This window comes from Lytechinus variegatus, chromosome 14, assembly GCF_018143015.1.
Source record: "Lytechinus variegatus isolate NC3 chromosome 14, Lvar_3.0, whole genome shotgun sequence".
NCBI lineage: Eukaryota > Metazoa > Echinodermata > Echinoidea > Temnopleuroida > Toxopneustidae > Lytechinus > Lytechinus variegatus.
The window spans coordinates 6,776,910-6,799,137 of record NC_054753.1 but is presented as its reverse complement, the minus strand read 5'-3'; the positions used below and the strand labels follow the sequence as shown (position 1 = coordinate 6,799,137).

Below are 22,228 nucleotides of genomic sequence, written 5' to 3'. Positions count from 1 at the left end.
CTGACAATAAGTATAAGTAAAATGAAGTCAAACCTGCCTCAGACTCATATGTATAGGAGGACCACTTGCCTATAAGGACCATTCAATCATGTGTTACAGGAAACTGCTCAAAGACCACCTGCCCATTAAGACCACAATCTTGCCCCCCCCCCCTTGGGTGGTCATTATATACAGGTGTCACTGTATTACATGAACTTGGCCATAATGACCACCTGCTCATTGAGACCACAATCTTGCCCCCCTTGGGTGGTCTATGTAGATAGGTTTGACTGTAATAGTATGCATTCCATGACATAAATTGTTCACCTTGACACGGTACTAAACAATAAAATACCCCTCAGAAAAATTGAGGGATAGGTCAAGAGAAAAAAGAAGATAGGTGTAAGTTTATTTTACAACAGCAAATAAAGAATACATGAATGTTTGCTTATACCCTGGCATGACTACAGAGACGCTAGGTGATTAAACCTACTTACCGGTACTTAATAGACTGCCTATCGTATTCAATGTTATAATCCAAACTTAAGCCAATGACAGAATGATGAAATGGCACCTGACATACATAAGAATATTTAGTTGGTGATTTCATTTACTCAATTGCTCTGAAAGCATAAAACTTTGAAAGTAAGCAACAAGAGGACCCATGGATTAAAGTTATTGATTATCATTTTTAACGACCCCATGAGAACTTTCTTTTAGTTCTCACTTCAATTGGAGAAAAATATCAAAGTGGATTTCAAGAAATCATAATAATTTTCTGAAAAAGTTGTGGCAAGACTTCTTTCAGCACTATTCAAAATTCCTATAAATGACTTCCAACATTCAAGTGTGCAAACCAACAATCCCCCAAACAACGATAGAAATATAACAAAGATAAATTGATTTGGAAACAAAAAATCATGTTACATTAACCGCAGGTCAGTGATATTTAACAAAATCGCACAAGACAGAATGAAAGGGTTTCTCACAGATAATATAAACTATGGCAGATATTGTGTAACCATAAGGAACTACAGAATCTTTACGGCGTTTAGAGTTCAAACAGAAATTTTAAGCACTTTGCGCTTTGTTAAAAAATGGATTTGACACTCTCCACCCAGGTTATTAATGGTTGCCGAAATGCGAACGCACTTGTTTTGGAATAGCAATTTTGAGTGTTTAACCCAGTCATTGCAGGAGTAAAGAGGACACTGCAAACAAGAAGGTGAGGAATGGCAGATTTGTGTATGATGCCTTACCTAAGGAATATAGTGCTATGTCAGGACTGGAACCATGTGACATGGAGCCCACTGAGTATGAAATTGTGATAGCCACAAACTCGGGGAGTTGTGCGACAAAGATCAAATTGACACTTGACCCGTGTTAAATCATTTTCTGTAGAAAATGATTTGCAACAACGCCCATAACGCTCCTTCAACAGCCTGTATTGACTGACATGGTATGCATTGGGAGATAAACATTAAAACAGAAGAAAATCAATATGGTCACCGTTTCATAAAGGACTTGCAACTATTGTAACTTTGCCATTATGGCAACTACCATGGTAACAGGGCTCAGCAGCCAATCACAATCAAAGTTTCCAAGGTAGTCACAAAATGGAAAAGTCATCATCTATGTAGTTGTAATTCGTTATGAAACCGGCCCCTAGAGTCAAAATTAAAAAATACATCCAAAAATAAATCAAGCACTATTCAATAAATTCTATCTATGTCCAATTAAAAACTCTATCAAACCCTGTCAATAAAATTTCTACAAAAATAGTAATTTTAAAACCACTTCAAAACGTATATGATTACATAAATTAGAGATTTCATAACCATAATTATTTCTATTAACTCTATGCCTTCATACATACCTTAATTACTTTCTATGAGGGTTATGAAACTTGTCATATTTCAGTAGTCTCAAAGAATGAACAGCAAATAGGAAAGAGCAGATATAAATAGAAATACAAATAATCACTTTATAAAAGCCATAATTTTTTTTTAAGGATTACATTATTGCATATTTGCTTTAACATTACAAATGCAAAATGATAAACATGGTTTGCTATAAATGTATCCCATAATCATGTATCGTAACCCAATTTATTAATCAAATCATAGAAGTGACTGTATTGTTACAAATTTCTATTGGACAAAACTATTGTATACCGGTAATGTAATTGTTGTTGGTGAGCACCCTTGACTGATTTACTACATGTCTGCATAGCTCTCTGTTTGAACAATACGCAGATAGGAGCCAGCAAAATACTCAAATGTGAGACAGCAGTAAATTACACATAATAATTACCCATGTTATACATATTCCTATTAGCCCACATTCCGAAGTCCAGTTAAACTGAGGCTAAAATACTAAATTAAGGGAAGCCAAAAATGTCAAATTTTTTATTTACTTTGTATATTTTTATATATTTACTGTGTTCTTTCCCTTGCTCCTAATGATAGTGAAAAAATATTTCTAGTAATTTTTCTCTGAAAACTTTGAATGAATCAGGCATCAAATGAACTAATACAGCGAGAAAGTTGCGTCACAAGTGGCTATCCATAGTAAAACCACAAGTGGCTATCCATAGTGAAACCACAACTTTAGACCAGAATTTAAATTAAACCCGGATTCAGAATTCAAGCTATTGGCCCGTATTCTGAAGTCAGGTTTAACTTAGACCGTAGTCTAACTCAGTACTAAAATTATGGGAGCCAAAAAATCGGAAATTCTGTTTAAGTTGTATATTTCTTATGATTACTATTTCGTCTCCTTTTAGTTTCATAATGAAGAAAAATACTTCAGTTATCATTCCCAGACAGTTATGAACAATTTGGATGTCCTGTGAGTTAATAAATTGAATGTTTACAATTAGGGATTTGTGAACCAGTTGGCTCTCCATACTTAAACCACAACTTAAAACCAGGGTATAATTCAAACCCGAGTTCAGAATACGGGCCATCGAGTCTAACTCTGGTTAGGGTATCTCTAAATCTTCTAGATTTCTCTTTACATCCCTGCAATTTCTAAATCTCCTTCACAAAAAAAAGTGGCCGGATAATCACATTCCTTCTCAGGCCTTTGCCTTAATCCTCTCCTTCTGTCCCCTGAATGTAAACCTATCTTGGCCGACCAGTTTGACTTGTCCGTCATGAAAGTCCTTAAAGCCGACGTCATCATTCCCATTCGGTTGTTCCGGGTGGTTTTGCTGTGAGGTCGTACATGACTCGTGAGATCCCTGGCACGCTGTAAACAGCCTTCACTATCCTCATAACAACCTAAATAAAATGAGGAAAATAGAAAATACAAAATAAAGTATAATGATCAGTGAGCTAACAGATACTTATTACTACCTTTATGATTATTTTTATTTTCATTTCAATTCAATTCAAATCAATTTGCATTTATTTCATTATCGAACAAAATACACATAATATAATAAAATAAAAGAAACTAGTTTACAAGCAAAAGTAAAAATGGAATGGGGAACTGCATGAATAAATCCAAGAGGCCTTGTACAAGAGCACTTCCCTGAACATTGGTAACATGAATTAATTACATGTTAAAAAGGGATAAGAAAAAGAATAAAACAACATAAAAGAACAAAAAGTGCCAATTTACAAGAGAGAAATGACTAAACATAATTGAGATAAAGAAACTATTTGCTTTCAGTTTCATTTTTCCACTCTGTTGCACTTCCTTTAAAATCCTTTTTATTCACAATATCGCACTACTGCTAAAATCCTTATTTACTTACGTCTCATTACTTTTAAAAATCTGTATTTCCTCACAATGTTACAACTAAAATCCTTACTTCTCTCTAAATCGCAATTCTTTAAAATCCTTATTTTCCCATATAATTCTACCATAGCTTTAAAATTCTTATTTACTCACACCACACCACACTTAAACCCTTCATCTCACACCCAAAGAATATTACTTACTTCTTCTGGTATGTGTTTGCCTGGCTGCGCAGGGATTCCTGTCATGAAGTCATTGGTGATGAATGTCCTGATAGCGACGCTACGCTGGCACGAAGGCTGGTGCATGACAGGATCACGGTCAAAGTGGACAGGGGCAAGTATGATCGGCATCTGACTTATCTTCTTGTAATAACCTGAAAAGACAGACCAGTTTATGGCTCATTTTGAAATTCATCTCACATGTCTACATTTGTTTTAATCGTCAAGAAATTAATTTCTGTGAGTTAAAACTGTTATTTTTAAAGAAATTGCAAATCAAATGTATTTTAGGAATCTTACCACAAGTCATTGAAAGCCGCTTTAAATGTGCTATGCATGTTCTACTTCGGCTTTCCTGCATCGCATTGTTTTGATGTCGACAAAATGTGATGACTTGAAATGAATCATCATCATCACAATCACACCATCGTTTTCATCATCATCATCACAATCACACCATCATCGTCATCATCACAATCACAACATCATCGTCATCATCATCATCATCACCACCATCATCACCATCACCACCATCACCACCACCACCATCATCACCATCATCATCATCATCATCATCACCATCATCATCATTATCATCATCATCACCATCATCATTACCACCAATTTCTTTTCTTTCACCTCCTCTTTACGATCAACACCATGATCGTCATCTTTAACTCCTCCCTGTCACAATCGTCTTCATCACCATTCTCATCCTCTACATTCTCCCAATCCTCATACCTACCACTGTTCATGAGCTCTTCTCTGGCATAGAAGTCTGCCTGTCTCAACGTCCCCAGGACGTTTGGAGTGAGGAAGGTCGGTGTTACGTCCTGAATGGTCTCCATCACGGGCTCACCAAAGATATAAACAATCCTAAAAAAAAGAAGGATGAAAATAATGGTTTGAAGTCATCAAGGGGGATTACATGAGCAGATGGGTCAATGTGCATAATATGATGTCAGCTGATTCTTCTCATAATTATTATTTATTTGGCATATTCAAACATAATTATAAAGAACACTGGCCCACGGTTAAACTGAACACACCAATGATAATCATTATTTTCAAAACCAGGTTTCAGATTTAGCCCACAGGTTAAAATGATGTAATATGGCATGCTTTGACCTGTTTGTTCAAATTAAATGATAACTCATTTCTGTGATTTCAAGCTGTCTATCAGGAGTCACACTTATTTTATTAAGGAATCTTGAAACATACAATGGTGCATAGACCATTAATTACTCTGTATTCGATGATTGTTCTAAAGGGCATTTTACATACTAATGAAAAACAACTTCCTAAATAAGTATGGTGTCTTATTTCTTAAATCTAGTTATCAATAAAAAGTTGCAAGCTACTGTAATAAGCTAACGACCTTATGCAATGACATCATTGTGCCACGATCTTAGAGGCTGAAGCCATTGCCTTGCATGCATTAGTGATCTGCAGCTGGCCCATCTCTGACAACTCCATTTACGTGTATTCCTAAATCCTCCGCGCTATTAAAATAATGTACTTTGATTGACTGAGAGAAGATTTATGGCATTATTTTTAATGTTAAGTTTCATGAAACAGGAAATAAACAAGACAAAATACTTGAAGGAAAGGTCATAGACCAACACAACTACTAACAAGAATTTATGACAAGCCTGAAATGCCCCAAATAGGATTCCAATACAGAGGAAATCCTGTTTTAGGACCACCTTGTTGGCAAACATTATTCAGACATGTCTCTAAAACTACATAGCATCCTGTGAAACCAACCCCCATGATACATACACTCTTCTTGTGTATGGACCCGGTTTCACTTACCTATTGACACTGTGGCATATCTTAGGGATGAGTTTAGATAGCTGCATAATGGCTTCCCAATCAGGAGACTCGTCTGAAGACAACCCTGCAACATATGAGTACGTTCTACCATCTCCCTGTAAAGGAGATAGAAGTAAAAATATGAAAGACGGTAAACTAAGTGTTTCAAAATGGCCTACGGATGCAAAAGAGGAAGCAAAGTGGTCACAAGTTTACCATGATGCCTATTTAAACACAAAAGCTCTGAATGTTAAAATTTCAGAATGGTTGAGATGCCTGTCAAATACACCCCACAATTACAGCCAGGGCTTAATCAAGTTAAAAGAAAGGAAAATCAACTTTTATTTCTCAACTTTTTGTATTTGCTATTTTTCGTTATTGCAACAGACATTTTCAGGACGTACCACACAATGAATAATAAACCTCTTCAAAGGCTTTAGGGCCAACTTCAACATGTGTTTGTCTCTGTGCAATTCTACAAAATGGTCAACCTTCTTGAGTGTCCAATTCCATTTTATTTCATTCATACTTCACTTCGTGACCTAGAATGCCATATGATCACTAAAGCATATCACATATTTTCATAAGAGCTTGAAATCAGCTACAGATGACTTCAGGAATGTCTGAAACATACGGGGCCAAACAAACTTATTCTGGGGAATTTCCTGATGACAATATTAATTTTATACCAAACTTTGAGCTTACCTGAACACCAACTGATTTGATTGGAAGCAACGTTGACGCTAACCTAACCTTACTGGTGATAGTAATTAGCTGATCGATCTCATCTGATGTCATGGCAGAACTGATCTTACTTGCTAATGCATGGGGCTAAGGAGAAAAAAATATTTACATATAGAGAGTAGGTGAGGCATAAACATGGCACAATCATTTCATCTAATGTTACTGCAGAACTGATATTACTTGATAATGCATGGGGCTAGGGAGAAAAAATATTTACTCATAGGTAAATAATTAGTTTGAAAGTTATGCATACAAGTGTGCATGAAAGTTTGCGTTAGATGGTCATTGGAGAGAAAAGAACATGGCATCGTGATGACTTGATTATCTCTTCTGATGTCATAGCAGAACTGATTTTAATTGCTAATGCATGCGGCTATATTCATAAATTATACACATAAAATAAAGGTAGTTTTTAAAGCTTTCTATGGCAGAGAACAAATAAACATAGGGGCTTTACGGAATATCATGTAAATTCCTTGGGCATGTGTAAAGTCATGAAAAGGACCAACATTTTTTAAAGCTACCTAGTACCCATCTCTTCCAAGGAAATATCGTCAACCTTACCTTATCCATAGACTCTGCATAGTTGACTAATAATCGTAATAAGATAGTAGTCTCTGAGAAATCCTTCCCAATGTAAGGTTCATCTGCGCATATAACCCTGATCGCTAAACCAGGACCTATAGAAACAGTGAAAAAATAAATAAAGAGATTTCTGATAAGTGCATTATTCGAGCATGGGGGCTGAACTTTCGGAATCGTTTAACAGGCATTAAATTCAATATCTTTAGTGCAAGGCCACTTTTCTCTTGGGTACATTTTTATATCACAGTGTAAATGGGGAAAATTAAAGGGCACAACAAAATCTCCAAGGCCAATGAGGGGCATTGACACCACTGAATAGGGTATCTAAAGCCATAAACCTTGAATGTCCTTTGATTAATTCAAGCCCTGATTAAAGTTTAGTAATGTTAATGATCACAAAATAAAATTGCACAGAATTGAACATTACCAGGGTCAGGATAATAATATCCAAGTCCTTTGGAAGCACACAGGGACGTTATGGCATAATGTGATATGCGCTATACAAGAACTGCGTTATTATTATCATTATTATTACGACCCATGTGCAGGGGCCACGGAACGGTTTTGAAAGGGGAAGGGGGGCTGACCATGCAAAAAAATCATAATCAGATGGTCATTTTTACCCATTTGTACACGGTTTAGGAAAAAAGTGCCGCCTCATTGTGTTTATTTGTATGAATAAATGTGCCAAATGATTCTGGTTGAAAATAAAGCATTTTGTTCATAAATTACCAAAATAATTGAGGAATTTTCCAAAGAGAAGTCTCTTTCAAAGCAAATTAAAGTTTTGATGATAAAAGTCTTTCATTTTCAGCCTATTATTTCATTCTCTCACGCTTTGGTTTGGTTTGTATAAATTATGTCAGACCTGACTAGATCAAGATCGACAATGGTATGGTAACAACGGGTTTCCCTTGAATAATTTCCCCATTAACACATGTCATTCTAGGACCCCATTCATTCATAAAGAGCACTTGCTCATACAGACTGCTTTTCTAATTTCTCTTTGGTGGTCTTTAAACACAGGTTTTACAAGTATTTTGAGAACCCATTTATAAAACCACTGCTCTTTCAGACTGCTATTGTCTCTATGCAGTGGTTTTTATAGGTTTTATCATGAATACAAACCATACCTGGAAAAGGATGTCTATGAACGACATCCAATGGAAGACCTAGATCTTTCCCCAAGGCTCGCACCTCGTCTTTATGGAAGTCCTTCAAAGGTTCGACCACGCGGCCTTTGGCCCTGAGCTGACGGACAAGTTCGGTGTCGTTGTGGTGGGTTTTGATAGCGTCTGCATTGGAGCTTGCAAGCGCTGAAGCACTTTCTATCAAATCCGGCCGTAAAGTCCCTGGGGAAAACCATGAAACAGTCGTGACTTTAAATAAAAGAGTATTTCAATGCAAAAATTAATTTTGACACTTTTTAACTGCAGAAAAAAATCCTGTTCCAGTAGAAACTAAATAATTCAAGAGTAGATTTCAGGAATAGATGACCCTGACCTACCCTGATCTTGAATGGTATCTTCCAGTCTGAAATTAAGCTCTATGCAAACCTCATCAGAAATATACATGAACATATCACTAATAGTCATGTTAGGGCATTCAAACAGCCATCCTTTATATTTGACAATTTTTCAAGAAATACGTCTTAACTATCAAACAAAGGCTTCTATAGCTCGTAAGTATTATTCTAGACCAACATCTTTTCTGAAGCATTCATTTACTTTAAATAACTTGAGATTTTCACGAATAAATGTCCCTGACCTACCCTGAGCTAGAATGGTATCTTCCGGTTTGAGATTGAGTTCCATGCACACCTCATCAGCGATGTGCATGAAAGTGTCCCCGATGATCTTGCGCTTCTCCTCCGGGTTTATCGTAAGGTTGAGCGTCTTGGTGATGCGTTTTGGGGACTTTGGGTCGGTCTTGTCGACGGGGACCGCCGTGGTGCCATTGTAGAATGACTGGGAAGCATTGACAACTGAGAGAAAAAAAGAAATATGAATACCACATTCATTGGCGGCGGAAGCCCCAAAAATTAGGGGGAGTCCACCTAAAAATTTTTGGGATGGACAAAGGTAAAAAATTGGGCAAGCCCCCCCAAAAAAGTTTATCAACCTAAATTTTAGGAGTGGCTAGCCAAAATTTTTTGACAAGCAAAAAAAAAAAAAAAAAAAGTCATCAACCTAAATTTTAGGGGGGATAACACACGTTTCAGGGGGTCCACGTGAATTTAGGGGGGGACGCAGGAAACAAAATTGACAAGCAAAAAAAAAAAAAAAAAATTTAGGGGGGGGACACGTCCCCCCATCCCCCCTGCTTCCGACGCTTATGACCACATTACATTTTCATACTTCATAGTTCAATTTTTTCTTCCTTCCTTTCAAAAAAACATTCATACATGGTAGTTACAAAACAAATGATAATAAAACGAATAGCAAGGTAAAAAAATAGACTGTCAGCGCTAACCATACATTGAGCTTGTTACATAAATCATATCATTTACATTACAGAGTAGGATTTCGGAGACAAAAGTTACACAAAATTTCACATTTTGAAAGAGGAGACCTTAAAAAAGCTAGGCTTGTCAAGACAAGGACCCCCATAAGGATACCATAAGTGTATAGATATTTTACATACTTTGAATAAGACTACACATCTAAATCTTCATAATGGAAAGAAAGGGAAAGAAGGAAATACAGAGTGAAATTAGCAAAAGAATGAAAGAGTGAGGATATATAAGTATATATGAATTTATATACAGAATGAAAAAGACCTAAGGATAGATGAGAGAGGGATTATGAAATGAATTTATTTATTTATATACAAGAAAGAAAAGTCATTGATATTGCACGGTAGTCTTGCATACAGCTTTTGTTTGAAGAATATTTTTTTGTAAATGAGTGAAATAAATGATCTTTTAAAAATCCTTATAATCTTGACATATACTCAGTCACTGATTTACATCTTCAATGTTACAAGTGCTCATTGCAAAGTATATTACCTATCTTGATGCTATTTGATATTTATTTTAATGACATAATTTGGAAATACATCAGAATCAAATGGTTGGCTCACTTTCTGATCCTTCGTATTGTAGCTGTTCATAGACATATACAGACATTTACGGTAGGTTTAAAAAAAAGTATAATTCTTATTTGTAAATCTCAACTTTTTTGAGAAGAAAAACTTTTCAAACATCCAAAATGATGCAATTTCATTACAAGACAATTACTAAAGATATAGGACTGAGTAAACAATAACATTTCCATAATTTCAGTCATCTCATGTGATTAGCTCTCATGAAGGAATAACAACATACCTTTAAGTTTAAGGCCTAATCTACTCAGAGACTCCTCGACTAGCTGACTTTCGTTTCTTCTCATGAAACCATTGTCTATGTGTAGCGCCACCACTTGGTCTGCTCGAAGTGCCTGCAAGAAGGGCAAACATTAAAGACATAGCGGAACATTGTGAGAATATGATCCAAATCCACACTTTACCAGTCTGTGCCATCGTGTACTAAATGGTTACTCGGTAGGATGCGAAAGCCTATGTACATGTAGTATGTCTAGCAATGCAATTGGAAACTTGTTGGAATACTCCCTAGAGTGGAGATAGTGCAAATATTGTGTGCAAGCAACCCATGATCCAATGACCAGGAATAAATAAATCTGCAAAGGATTAGATATACCATTCTGATTTTGCATATAAATTCACAAAAGAGAATATGAAGTATTTCCGGTTCAACGTTCAACTTTCTATTTTTTTCATCAAACTAAAAAATAAAGTTAGTACTTACTTTCCTGAGAAGAGCAGCACACACAGTTGAGTCTACACCCCCACTCACAAGAACCTAGAATTTGAAAAAAGAAAATTAGAATTTCAGATAACAAATATTGGAATGCACAGATACATTCTGAACACTTCATTAAATGATCTCTAAAGCCTAATCAAAAACAAATTCCAATACTTTCAACTAACAAAAAAAGGGATAGTGGATGTTCGCTAGGAGAAATAAAACATGATTTGTGCAAGTACATAAACAGGGGAACATTCCATCATCGTCTTTGTCCGACAACTTATCAGATCTGACTACTTTCCTTGATTTTGATTGGCCGGGTGTCCCTGTTACTATGGGAACCTTTGGATAAAATAGGACTTGTCAGATAAAACATCTGACAAGTCCTTTCATGAAATGCTCCTGGGAGTGGGAACATAATAAGGAGATTGTGAGAATACTTTTTGTGCTGTTAACACTTTATTTGTGACAGAATTAACTTCTTTACTAACCAGTACTTTATTGTTGCCAACTCTCTTTCGTATCTCCTGTACACATGATTCCTCCCTACTCATCATCGTGTAAGATCCAGAGCAGCTTGACACCTCAAACAGGAAGTTCCGCAGCATCTGCTTGCCGTTCTCGCTCAGGTCAACCTCGGGGTGAAACTGGACTCCATATAACCGCTTCTTCTCGTTGGCAATAGCTGTATGGGAAATGGAGATAGGTTACGGTCTTGTCGAACTTGCAAAATGAAAATCATCTTTCCAGTCAAAAGAATTTGTATAGTTCAAATAGACATGTTTTAATTAAATAAGGCACCTAGCAAGAGATAGGTCTCCATATCCAACATTCATTTCAGGAAAAGCCAATATTCAATTCAAGACTTTATTCCAGACACAGCTGCATATGCAGAGTCCCATATCAACAAATAAATTATTATACATAAGAACAGAAATTATATGATATATAAAGACTCAAACAAACAAAAAATTTGTGAAATTCATATCAAATAGATAAAAAAGTAATTGCCTCTGATGTCATAAAAAGTACAAATGGTTGCTCTAGTTTGATCATCCTTTAAAAAGAGAGAAAGAGACAAAAAAATCTTTAATTTTAAGGCATTAAGCAAAACAAATGGTCATGGAAAACATAACAAGTGTATCTAAATATATTCAAAAGCAATGTAATAAGAATGGTCAAGAATAACTGCCAAAGTGCAAACTTCCGATAAGTATAGTGAAATAGCAAGCAGTGACTTACATGCTACAATGTTCCCTGATTTGGCAGCGACCACAAAGCCCTTCGCCACCTTGTCTATACTGTCTCCATGCGTTAATAAGACATTCTGTTGCTTATCAAGACCTCTGTAAGGATGACATAGATCGCAAAGAATTAGAATGACATTGTAGAGATCAGAGTTGCACGAATGATGATGTGACATTGGAAGTATAAAACTGGTAAACAATATAGGGGTAGTGATATCACCTAATTATTACAATTTTGTAAATGATTGGGATTCTGATATGTCCTTGACAAGATATCTGCCTTGAAATGCTATAAAACCCCTATTCATACAAATTCAAAAAGTAAATACAGAAGAATTAGATAATTTGCTTAGGAATAATAGTTCATAGTTGGCAGTAACTCACCTATAGAGGGAGACAGCAGGGTCAACTGTGATTGTAAATTGGCCATCTTCTCTGGTATCCTTCTTGTGAACGCTTCCTCCGAATTCCTTATTCATCATCTGTGAAAATAACAGTGACATCAAAGCCAATAACAATAATGCCTACCCTTGCATATGGAAGTATCTTTGGAGGTAGTTTGACACGTGAAAAGTGTTGCATCAAGCACATTGAAAATACATGTTGTTTAATACATTGATGTACTGTGGTAGTGGCAAAGATGATGGTCATCGTTCTCACCACCACCACTCCAACAAAATCATATCATAATCATCATCATCATAATCACCATGAATCACCATGAATCATCCTCATAATCATCATCATCATCATCATCATTACCATCATCATCATATAATCATCCTCATCACCATCATCATCACCATCACCACCATCATCATCGCCATCACCATCATCACCACCACCACATCATAATTATCATCATCACCATCTTCATCATCACCATCACCATCACCATCATCATTATCATCATCATCATCATCTTTATCACCATTAGCATCATCATCATCATCATATCACCACCATCACCACCACCACCACCACAACCACCACCACCATCATCATCACCATTAGCATCATCATCACCATTAGCATCATCATCACCATTAGCGTCATCGCCATCATCATCATCATCATTATCACCAGTAGCATCATCATCATCATCACCATCATCATCGTTGTTGTCATCTTCAACACATTTGAATTGTTGTCTTGGCCTGGTTGACATTTTTAATATCTCACCTGCATGCCATAGCAGATACCCAAGACAGGAAGTCCGCACTGGAAGATCGCTGGGTCATAGGTCGGAGCATCTTCTGCATAGACACTATTTGGACCACCTGAGATAATGATAGCTCTAAAGAGAAAAACAAAGAACAATGATCAAATAGATGAAAAAGAAAAAAGGAATAATACCATCTATGAAACAGGGTCATTATATACCTATATAATGATAGAAAAGGAAAAAGTTAAGCTCATTGAAATTTCACACTAGTAATTTTGAAAAAAAAACTTAATGAATTGGTAAAGAAGACTTGTCCCATTGGACACACCTGTTTTTGTAAAAAATCAAAGGTGTACTCATCCTCTAAGTATCCTATGGTTGCCATGGCAAAAATGAGAGGGAGATAAAAATCTGATCTATAAGCATATAAGAAAAAAATCTTATACAATTAAATATTCCTAGCCATCTACTAGGCAACTGGTACAAAAAGGGTATTTTAATTTTATAGAAATTAACATGCATTACAAATTACATCTTGGTCTGGGTTTTGAAATGCTTGTGAACCATGAAAGTTTGAAGTGAATGGTACTTACTTGAACTGTTTTTCTTTCAGAATGAAAGCAGGAGTTTCTAAGGGTAAAATCTCTGAATTTACACACAGTTCTCGAACTTTTCTGTCGATCACCTATTATTGAGAGGAGCAAAAAAAAGGTGACAAATCATTTTTATGAGTGAGGACGACACTAAGAAGTGAAAAGAAATCTCAATCTTTCTATTCAAACTAAATGAACCAAAAAGTTGCAAAACATGATTGATATCATCTGATTATCGAAAAGTTGAATGGATAGAATGTTTAAACGTGACAGGGTCTTTCCTTGAAGTAGGTGTACTTTAGGTGCACGAATTCTGGCTAGGTACAATTACTGTAAGTCTGCATAAGTCTAAATCCAATAATCACCTGAACTGTAGAACGATTCCATGGTCAGATGCTTTTCACTTTTAATATGTTAATTATATCACTTTTACACTCTTACAAGGCTGAGAATTTCTGTCAAGTTTATACTGTGAGCTTTACTTGACAACCAAAACTTCAAAGTAACTTGTGGAGAAAATACTACAGGCTGTATATTGTTAACAAAATGACAGCCTTAAAATTGGTCAGTCGCATTGCCCTCGGGTCGATCAAAGCCCTTGAATTTGTTCCTATTACAACAGATCATGGCAAATGGTTCAAAATTTCAACAGTGTGGAACACTATGGATACTCGCAGACATCTAACCTTTCTTATTCCAAAATATTGATGACATACTAAAAAATAGGAAAAAAAATTAAAATTGATTTTTGATAGGAGTGCACATAAAATTATGAAGGGGGGGTGGAGGGCTTCATTTTGTTAACAGATGCTGTGACCGGTAACTTTCAGATCTATTCCTCCAAATTTAGAATAATTGAGAAAGTCTGTGATATACACATGTCCTCACCTTGCCATATTGAGCACCAGCGTCCAAAATAACAACCTTCTCACCTAAAGACCCATTAGCACTCGAGTGATTTAACTCTCCATTCATATTGACTGCTGGTGATCAAAAGAGAAATTATAGGGTTGGTTATAACTGCCGAGGAGGAGCAGGTATAAGCTGTAGGCTACATCGTAGTGAAAACTTCTAATCCTGTTCATTATGGCTAATATTAGGCCATGCATTTTTAATTGGGCCCGTTTCCACGACATGAAAATTGTGTCTTTTTTCATTGGAACAGAACTAAATCTATAATGAATATTCATGAGTATTCCTAATAGATTGAGATGGTTTCGCTATTTGCATATTCATTTTTCAGATCTCAATCTATTGGAGTATTCATGTCTCTTGAGCCGCAGTTCCCGCGGATGCGCACTTTGAGTTTGTGATGTTTTGGAATAGGCAAAGAATAATACGTGAGAGGAAATAGCAACTGGCTTCAAATCACATATTTTGAGAGAAGTGAAACGGTGGAATATCATAAATCATGCATAAGTTCACTTTTTTAAATGACTTGTTTTGTTTAACAACAAAAAGTGACACACTTTGTCACTCAGGAGTGTCAATCAGCAGTAGAGATACTGGTCCAAAAATTTGGATTGTCCCAGTAAACAAGGATATCCTCATAAACCAAGACAAACATGTCTTGATAATATGAGATTGTCCATGTACATGTACATGTAGGGTACATATGGGGACAAATGTTTTTCACTTACCCCTGGGGGACATAGAAGGCAATTATTGAATTGAGGGTGCTAAAAATAGTTTCAGTGACCTCTATTTTTCATGACTTCCCATTTCCCAATAATCTTGTTGAAACCTGATATGATTACATAGAATTGCACACATGATTTGTAACGGCACTTGACAGGTGAATGAACTTGTGTGGAGATATTTTTGAAAACTGAGAAAGTCCCTATAAACTTGCCCATGAGCACTCAAGGGTTCATTACATGCCTCCACACACAGAAAAATCAAGCCATAGAAGTCGTGTGTTGTTGACACCAGAAGTGGGATCTCAGCATGCGCGACCCACTAGTTAGAAATCCACTGCCAAACGCGGTTCATGGTGTATACTAATACTAACCTCGCAATACGTGCAGTGCCCATGAGTGCATTACATGCCGCCATGCACAGAAAAATTCCAGGAACAGCGCATATAACAGTTGCATGGGATTGTACAAATTTTAAAATACATACTGACTACCGGTACTGTAGCTTTTAAAAAGAATAACATTATTCTACAAAACTTACTGAACGATATAAGTCCAATTTCTACTATTTTCCTCACGTACATACATTTAAGCGCTGATTTTTTTCTCGTTGACAAACAATGGACAGGACAATTGTGCGAACTCACCATTTCCGAATTTTTCATCTGAAGAGGGCGCGCAATTTGTATTTATATCAAAGACACTACAAGGGAAAGACGAGGCACGTTCATTTCACACGTAAATTGATGCAAAGCATCACGCGAAGACGGAAAAAGTGTCAAATCTTTTTATTGTATATACTTTGGTGGAATTTTTGTTGACTGACATGACTGGGGGGGGTACTTATTTTTATTTGGCAACCAGTCAATTTGACTATTTTCGCCATAGTATATATCATATTATTAACGTTTGTTTTCTTAAAATGGAAAAAAGTAAAATTCAAATATTTCTTTTTCCTTTCTTTTTTCTTTTTCTTTTCTATGCTTTTTTTTTTTTTTTTCTTTTTTTCTTTTAGGATACTAGGATTTAAAGTCGAGTAGGTGTGTCTCACAAATTAAAACCAGGGCTATTGCTAACAATTTGCTATATAGGCCTACTCAACGTTCTCGCTACCACGCGTCACGGTTGTCGGGCGCCGACAACCCTGAAAATTTTCAGGGGAAATCCGACAACCGTGAACTTCCCCGACAACCGTGGCCGACAACTGTAAAACAGGCCTAGATATACAAAAAAAAACCTGAATATATTCAATAACACAATCTGCTTTTCAGATCCTAAAATAAACTTGACGAATATTTCGTCCAAGATTTCTTCCCGGGATTTCTATGCTATACGATACGACCTCGACTCGAGGCCCAATCTCTTTTGTGGGAAGCGCGAAGATGTTTACCTCGCATTTGCGTATCGCATTGCTCACATTATTTACCGGTACGTCTTTAAAATGGTAGTAAATACGCTCAAAAATAAAGTGAGTTGAGAGGAGTACCGTAGGTTACTGGGTTGGGCAATTTAATTATTAGATTATTACGAATTTCAGTTGATATTATCCCCGGATATTATCACTTATTTTGTCAAAAATAAAGTGTCAAAAATAATATCAAAATTCGATCGAATTTTAATTTCATCTCGTCCCAGCCTTTGCTACATCGGGGCTACATCGACTACATGAATTCATTGAATGCTTTTCTGATGACACTCCCGTAGATCGAGCGAATTGAGAAAATTATTCAAAGATCACGTTGATAATGACAAAGCCAAAGGAATGGATTGACATAATTTCAACTCATTTACTTACAGCATAATGATTTATTCACATTTATATTCCGATTTTACTCCATAATTTCCAAAGTCTTGATCTCTACATCGATCTTTTCAAAGTGTTGATTAATTTCGCGACGGTGTGTCTACCAAGTTCTGTATCACTGCACTAGCGCTCGCAACGACCACATTCAGGAAAAAAAGATCGCACATGGCATCAAAATCCTTGATCTGGGGATCCGAGTCTTCCAGAATTAGATGGGATCCAAAACTAATTCAGTTTGAATGTTTTTTTCAGATATTCATTGAATCTGTTACAATTTTCATAAGTAATGTTCTTTATTAATATCATTCACATCATTACAACTCATCTTTTTAATGTGACTTATACGTACATTCAGTGTATTTTCATTTGTATTGTTCTTTATTGCTCATGGCCTGCCAATTGAATAATGAGCGCACGGTCCTGAGAAATGTTTTTAATCATCACAGTGAATGCTTTATGAATTTGTTGTACAATTGCTTAATAACAATTACGTTTTAAAATATAATATTTGAAATTGATTTCTGTGAAGGAGAAAGAAAGAATAAAGGAGGGGGGTGGTCGTGGGAAAAAGATGGGATGTTTGTGATTTTATGGAGGGATTGATTGGCGAAAAGAAGTCAATGTTCGGAGCGAATGAAATTGATATTCATTTATGGATGTGTCTACTGTGATTGATCATTGTGGCTGCATAATCTTTATGGCGATTGAAAAATCCACCTTGGGTCGGGAGGGGTACGTGATTCAATAGATTTCGATAGAAGTACACATTCAACGAAGTGGATTGACAATTCATTCACGAATTGTGTGAACGTTTTAGAATTTAGATGATATGTATTTCGTTGTTTACGCCCACAATGAGTTGCTAGTATAATTTGAATATTGGATATTGGAATTGGATGAATTTTTCAATTTCACTGATGTTATATTTTCTATCGGAATTGTGCTTTTATACAGTTAGCTTTACAACGTCGTTAGCCTGATTACTGCGAGTGGATGATATTCATGAAATGAGTTGGAATGTTAACGAGACGCCCCCAAAGCCAATGGCACGTGATCTAATTAGTATTCATTATCTTGGGCTTGAGCCAATCATTGTGCTTGAACGGACTTTCCTGATTTCCCACCCTGGAATGTGTGCCACGTGTGTGACCTTTTAACCTGTTGTTTGAGTGCGAATCAGCTGATTTCGTGACCCCAAATATTCTTCATGTTGTTTACGCTGGATGAGTGCTATACTACAATTAAGAAAATCTTTTTACTTTTAATAAACTGTTAAAACGTGAATTTCTGTAAATTTAAAACTACTCACCTAAAGTGATATTGTGATGCAATTTATTGAATCACGTACCTCGATCTTCCCACTCTTGATGCAAGAAAATATTTCAAAATTTAAAATCACCAAAATATACATGTAAAGAAAGATTATTCAGCCATCATCATCAGTAGAATTCTAAAAAAATATATTCGCTTCGAATATTGACTCCTTCACCAATCCCACACACACGATCTCAACATCCCCTTGTCATTGTCCAGGCCACGACCCCTCCCCTATCGCTCTTTCCCGTCTACACCCCCACCCCCTCTCTTTTTTTATTTGTACGCTGTATTTGTAGGCCTACATAGTGTGTTACCTAAAAATATTTTTCCTATCAATTAACCTATACTTTCAAAACATTATAAATCGCAATTAATAACAAAATCGTAATATTAAAGTTTTATGAATGACTAAAAATAATTCTCACGCTCGTGATGAGCACATTCATTATTTTATAGGTGAGTAACGAACAAACAGCAATAATTGACAGTGATAAAAGAATCTTGATAAAAGAGTATAAGTGTAAACATCATCAACAGAAGTCTTATGAGAGTTAGTTTCAGTGAGTATCTGAATAAACAAAACAAAAATTCATGCAAATTATATAAGTTAATTGGGGACCCCGTCTCATGAATACCGATGTCCATTACTTGGAAGCCTCGGAAGAAATCTTCCGAGGCTTCCAAACAAAGTCGGAACAATCCTTGGATTTCGTAAGGGCGTGACACGGCGCAAGCTCAAAGGGCTACGCATGCGGTCCGTAGATGTAGTTGGTCATTGACAAAAGCAACACGCATTCACAAAATTAATCACACTTTTACAAGGATGTAGCGGTCTAAACATTGAAATAATGGACTTATTTATCGATGCCATCAATGTGAATAAATCAATGAACTGTAAGTATGAAATGAGATTGACATTTCCTTTCACCTTTTTAAGTTATAGATCTAAGTAATTGCCTTTCTGCTTCAATCGCAATTCGCGCAACTGTTACGGCTGTGTGGCCGGAGAAGCATTAAAGAAACATAAAATGTGGTGCATTTAGCAGCAATCTAAGCTCGTCGATATTGATATTTTCGATAGCTACCGCGCTTCGCGCGGGAGGGGGGACACCCCCCTCCCGAACCCTCCCCCCGTGCGTGCTTCGCACGCACCGAGGCCGCTGCGCGGCTTGCGTCGCTTCGCGCCGACAACCGTCAGAATGAACCTGGCGAGAACGTTGGGCCTACTAGTATGCAAGCAGGATGGAGATGACAGAAAAAGAAATTAGGAAAATCACAGCTCCAATCCTACACCCGTACCGGAGTATGGGGATACGTCTGTCCCGTTGATGTGAACATCAACGTCAGTGAAGTCTCGATCTTTCCCGGAGACAAGACGCCTTTAAATCCTACCTACTTTGGGAGACAAGCCCTTGTAGGATGGAATGTGACTTTGGGTGAGTTTGGGAAAAGAAAAAAATTATAATAATCTATATATCAATATGCATACTTTCATCATTTAAAGATAAGCAAACCGTAAGGCAATCATCTGAAGGCTATACATGTTTGGTTAGTCATGACCACATAAAGATGTAATTGCAAAATAAACATAATGTGATTAAAGGTAATCAAGAGCAGTGCAACTTGTACATGAAAAGTTTTCTTTTTTCTGTTTTCTTCTGTCTCAATACTTCCTCCACTTTTTCCCCCTCTCTCTTGTATTTTTTTTTTCATGAGTTTGAATAACCCGCATAAAGCTTGGCATATGATTATTGGCAAAACAAAACAAAGAGCTCAATTTTTTAACTGCTCCTCGAATAGCTGGGTAACTGATGAACTAGATCGACATGGTGCTTTCATCGGCCGTTTTCCTCGAGTCACCTGTGACTAATCATCAGCCGAGAAGGAGACTCTCTCCAACCGTTGACCAACATAAAAAACATTGGCCCCAGTATCCGACTTACAGAATTAATTGAGGAAAGCATCCGGGCTTTCTGTGTATATTGCAGTGTTTCCCAAAGCATTATAATATATATTTCAAAATAAACTAACCGGAAAAGCATGCAATTACATTCATAAGACATTCTTCCTTCAATACATATATATACATATACACATATACACACACACACATATATATACATATATACTGAGGCTCGCACTACTGGCTTTGTTCAAGGCACGTAGAATATTCTACTTTTTTGTTTCATCACTTTGTTTTTCAAAGAGGGTTATCGTCACGTCACTTTGTCGTCGTCAGCAATAATAATCTAAAACTAAAAGTATGTTTTTTTAAATTAATGCATTTATTGGTGTTTTATTAAACAATCATATGAATTGCACATACAATGAATTTAGGGAGTAACTTTACATTCCAATGTCATAATCGATATGAGAGCATGGATACTGAAAGAGCGAAACTCGAATTCAAGTTAACTGAAAAAGTTAGTCTCAACTAATTAAATTGAACTCAGACTTACTTAGTCTCTTAGATTTCAAATTAATTTTAATCATGTTAAAATAATAATGTCAGGAAGACGATCAAAAACAGCAGGACAAAATTCCAAGAAATTTCATGAAAATTACAGCAAAATACAATTAATTCTAGTACAAAATCATTATGACCTTCCCTTGGATTTTCAATTAGTATAACTCTCTTAATATTATTATTAAAATATTCATCTGTCTTCCCCATAGACCACCACGTGAAAGCACACGTGTGGGACTGAACCCAAAACATTTGATTCTGCTAAATATATGCATAGCATCAAATTGCCGTCTATTCTAACATTTTCCGAGAGAGACGAAAATCACTAACAGTAACAGGCTATAAGAATTTCTAAATTTTAATATTCAAACCATACAGTTCTTAATATAATATAGAAAATGAATAAAACTCAATACTTACTGCGTGATGTTCAGATCTGTATGGAGTGTCGTGAATCTATTGCGACCATATACCGGCGTATGATCGTGGCGCGCGCTTTCGATTCGAGATCGCGCGAATTAGAAGATTAACGTCACGAATGACGTCATGCTATCAAATCAGCTCTTGAGGATGTCATTCTATATTAAAAGCTCTTCAGACATGTTAAATGTTTATCAGAAAAGCAGTTACTTTCCCTATCATAGGCCTTTGTGCACCCCCTCAATAAAAATGATAATTAGGAAGCCTCTCTATTGCCGCCTATATGTTACAATATGTTTTCTATGTTCTTCATTTCTCAAGCCATATGTTCTATTTTTAGTGACCGAGTCCCGATTTACCCAATACAGGCCTACATGCCATGACGATCAGTAGGCCTATATACTACAAATATACAGATTCATACAAGGCAAAATCAAGATAACAGACAACAGAACAGCCAAGTCATCTAGTGCATTAAAAAAAAAGATCAACCCTGAAGTGAGTACCGGGTATATGCCAAAGATCGCCACCCTGAGAATTAATCCAAATAACAATCGAGATGGGTATAATGATTACCCCCTAGGTCCTGTAAACAAATATGTAATATATATTTTTGTTTACATGTTGAAAGAAGGAAGGAAAACTTCATGTCATTATGGAGGAAAAATATATTCCTGTAAGA

General features: G+C 36.3%; 1 protein-coding gene across 2 annotated transcripts; it reads right to left on the bottom strand.

The window, feature by feature from the left end:
• Positions 1-509: 509 nt before the first annotated feature.
• LOC121427256 (GMP synthase [glutamine-hydrolyzing]-like) lies at positions 510-21,651 on the bottom strand. Of its 2 annotated transcripts, none has more exons than XM_041623580.1 (17): positions 21,547-21,651; positions 14,790-14,884; positions 13,902-13,993; positions 13,326-13,440; positions 12,528-12,625; positions 12,139-12,242; positions 11,388-11,581; positions 10,897-10,950; positions 10,417-10,528; positions 8,863-9,075; positions 8,225-8,443; positions 7,071-7,186; positions 6,468-6,593; positions 5,763-5,878; positions 4,693-4,823; positions 3,930-4,102; positions 510-3,263 (listed from the first exon to the last, which is right to left on the bottom strand). In XM_041623580.1, the coding sequence occupies exons 2-17, from the start codon at positions 14,874-14,876 to the stop codon at positions 3,162-3,164; spliced, it is 2,052 nt and encodes a 683-aa protein (XP_041479514.1). In that variant the 5' UTR covers positions 14,877-14,884; positions 21,547-21,651; the 3' UTR covers positions 510-3,161. The 2 variants fall into 2 exon arrangements, with proteins under 2 accessions (XP_041479514.1, XP_041479515.1); XM_041623581.1 differs by having other exon boundaries at positions 14,790-14,881; positions 21,547-21,567.
• Between the last annotated feature and the right edge of the window lie 577 nt (positions 21,652-22,228).

Excerpts from the sequence above, each read along its gene's own strand:
- LOC121427256 (XM_041623580.1), bottom strand. The coding sequence starts at position 14,876 with ATGAATGGAGAGTTAAATCACTCGAGTGCTAATGGGTCTTTAGGTGAG. Across the intron at positions 8,444-8,862 it reads AGATACCATTCTAGCTCAGG|GGACTTTACGGCCGGATTTG; the intron begins GTAGGTCAGGGA and ends GGTTTTCCCCAG. Across the intron at positions 6,594-7,070 it reads ATGCAGAGTCTATGGATAAG|CCCCATGCATTAGCAAGTAA; the intron begins GTAAGGTTGACG and ends TTTTCTCCTTAG.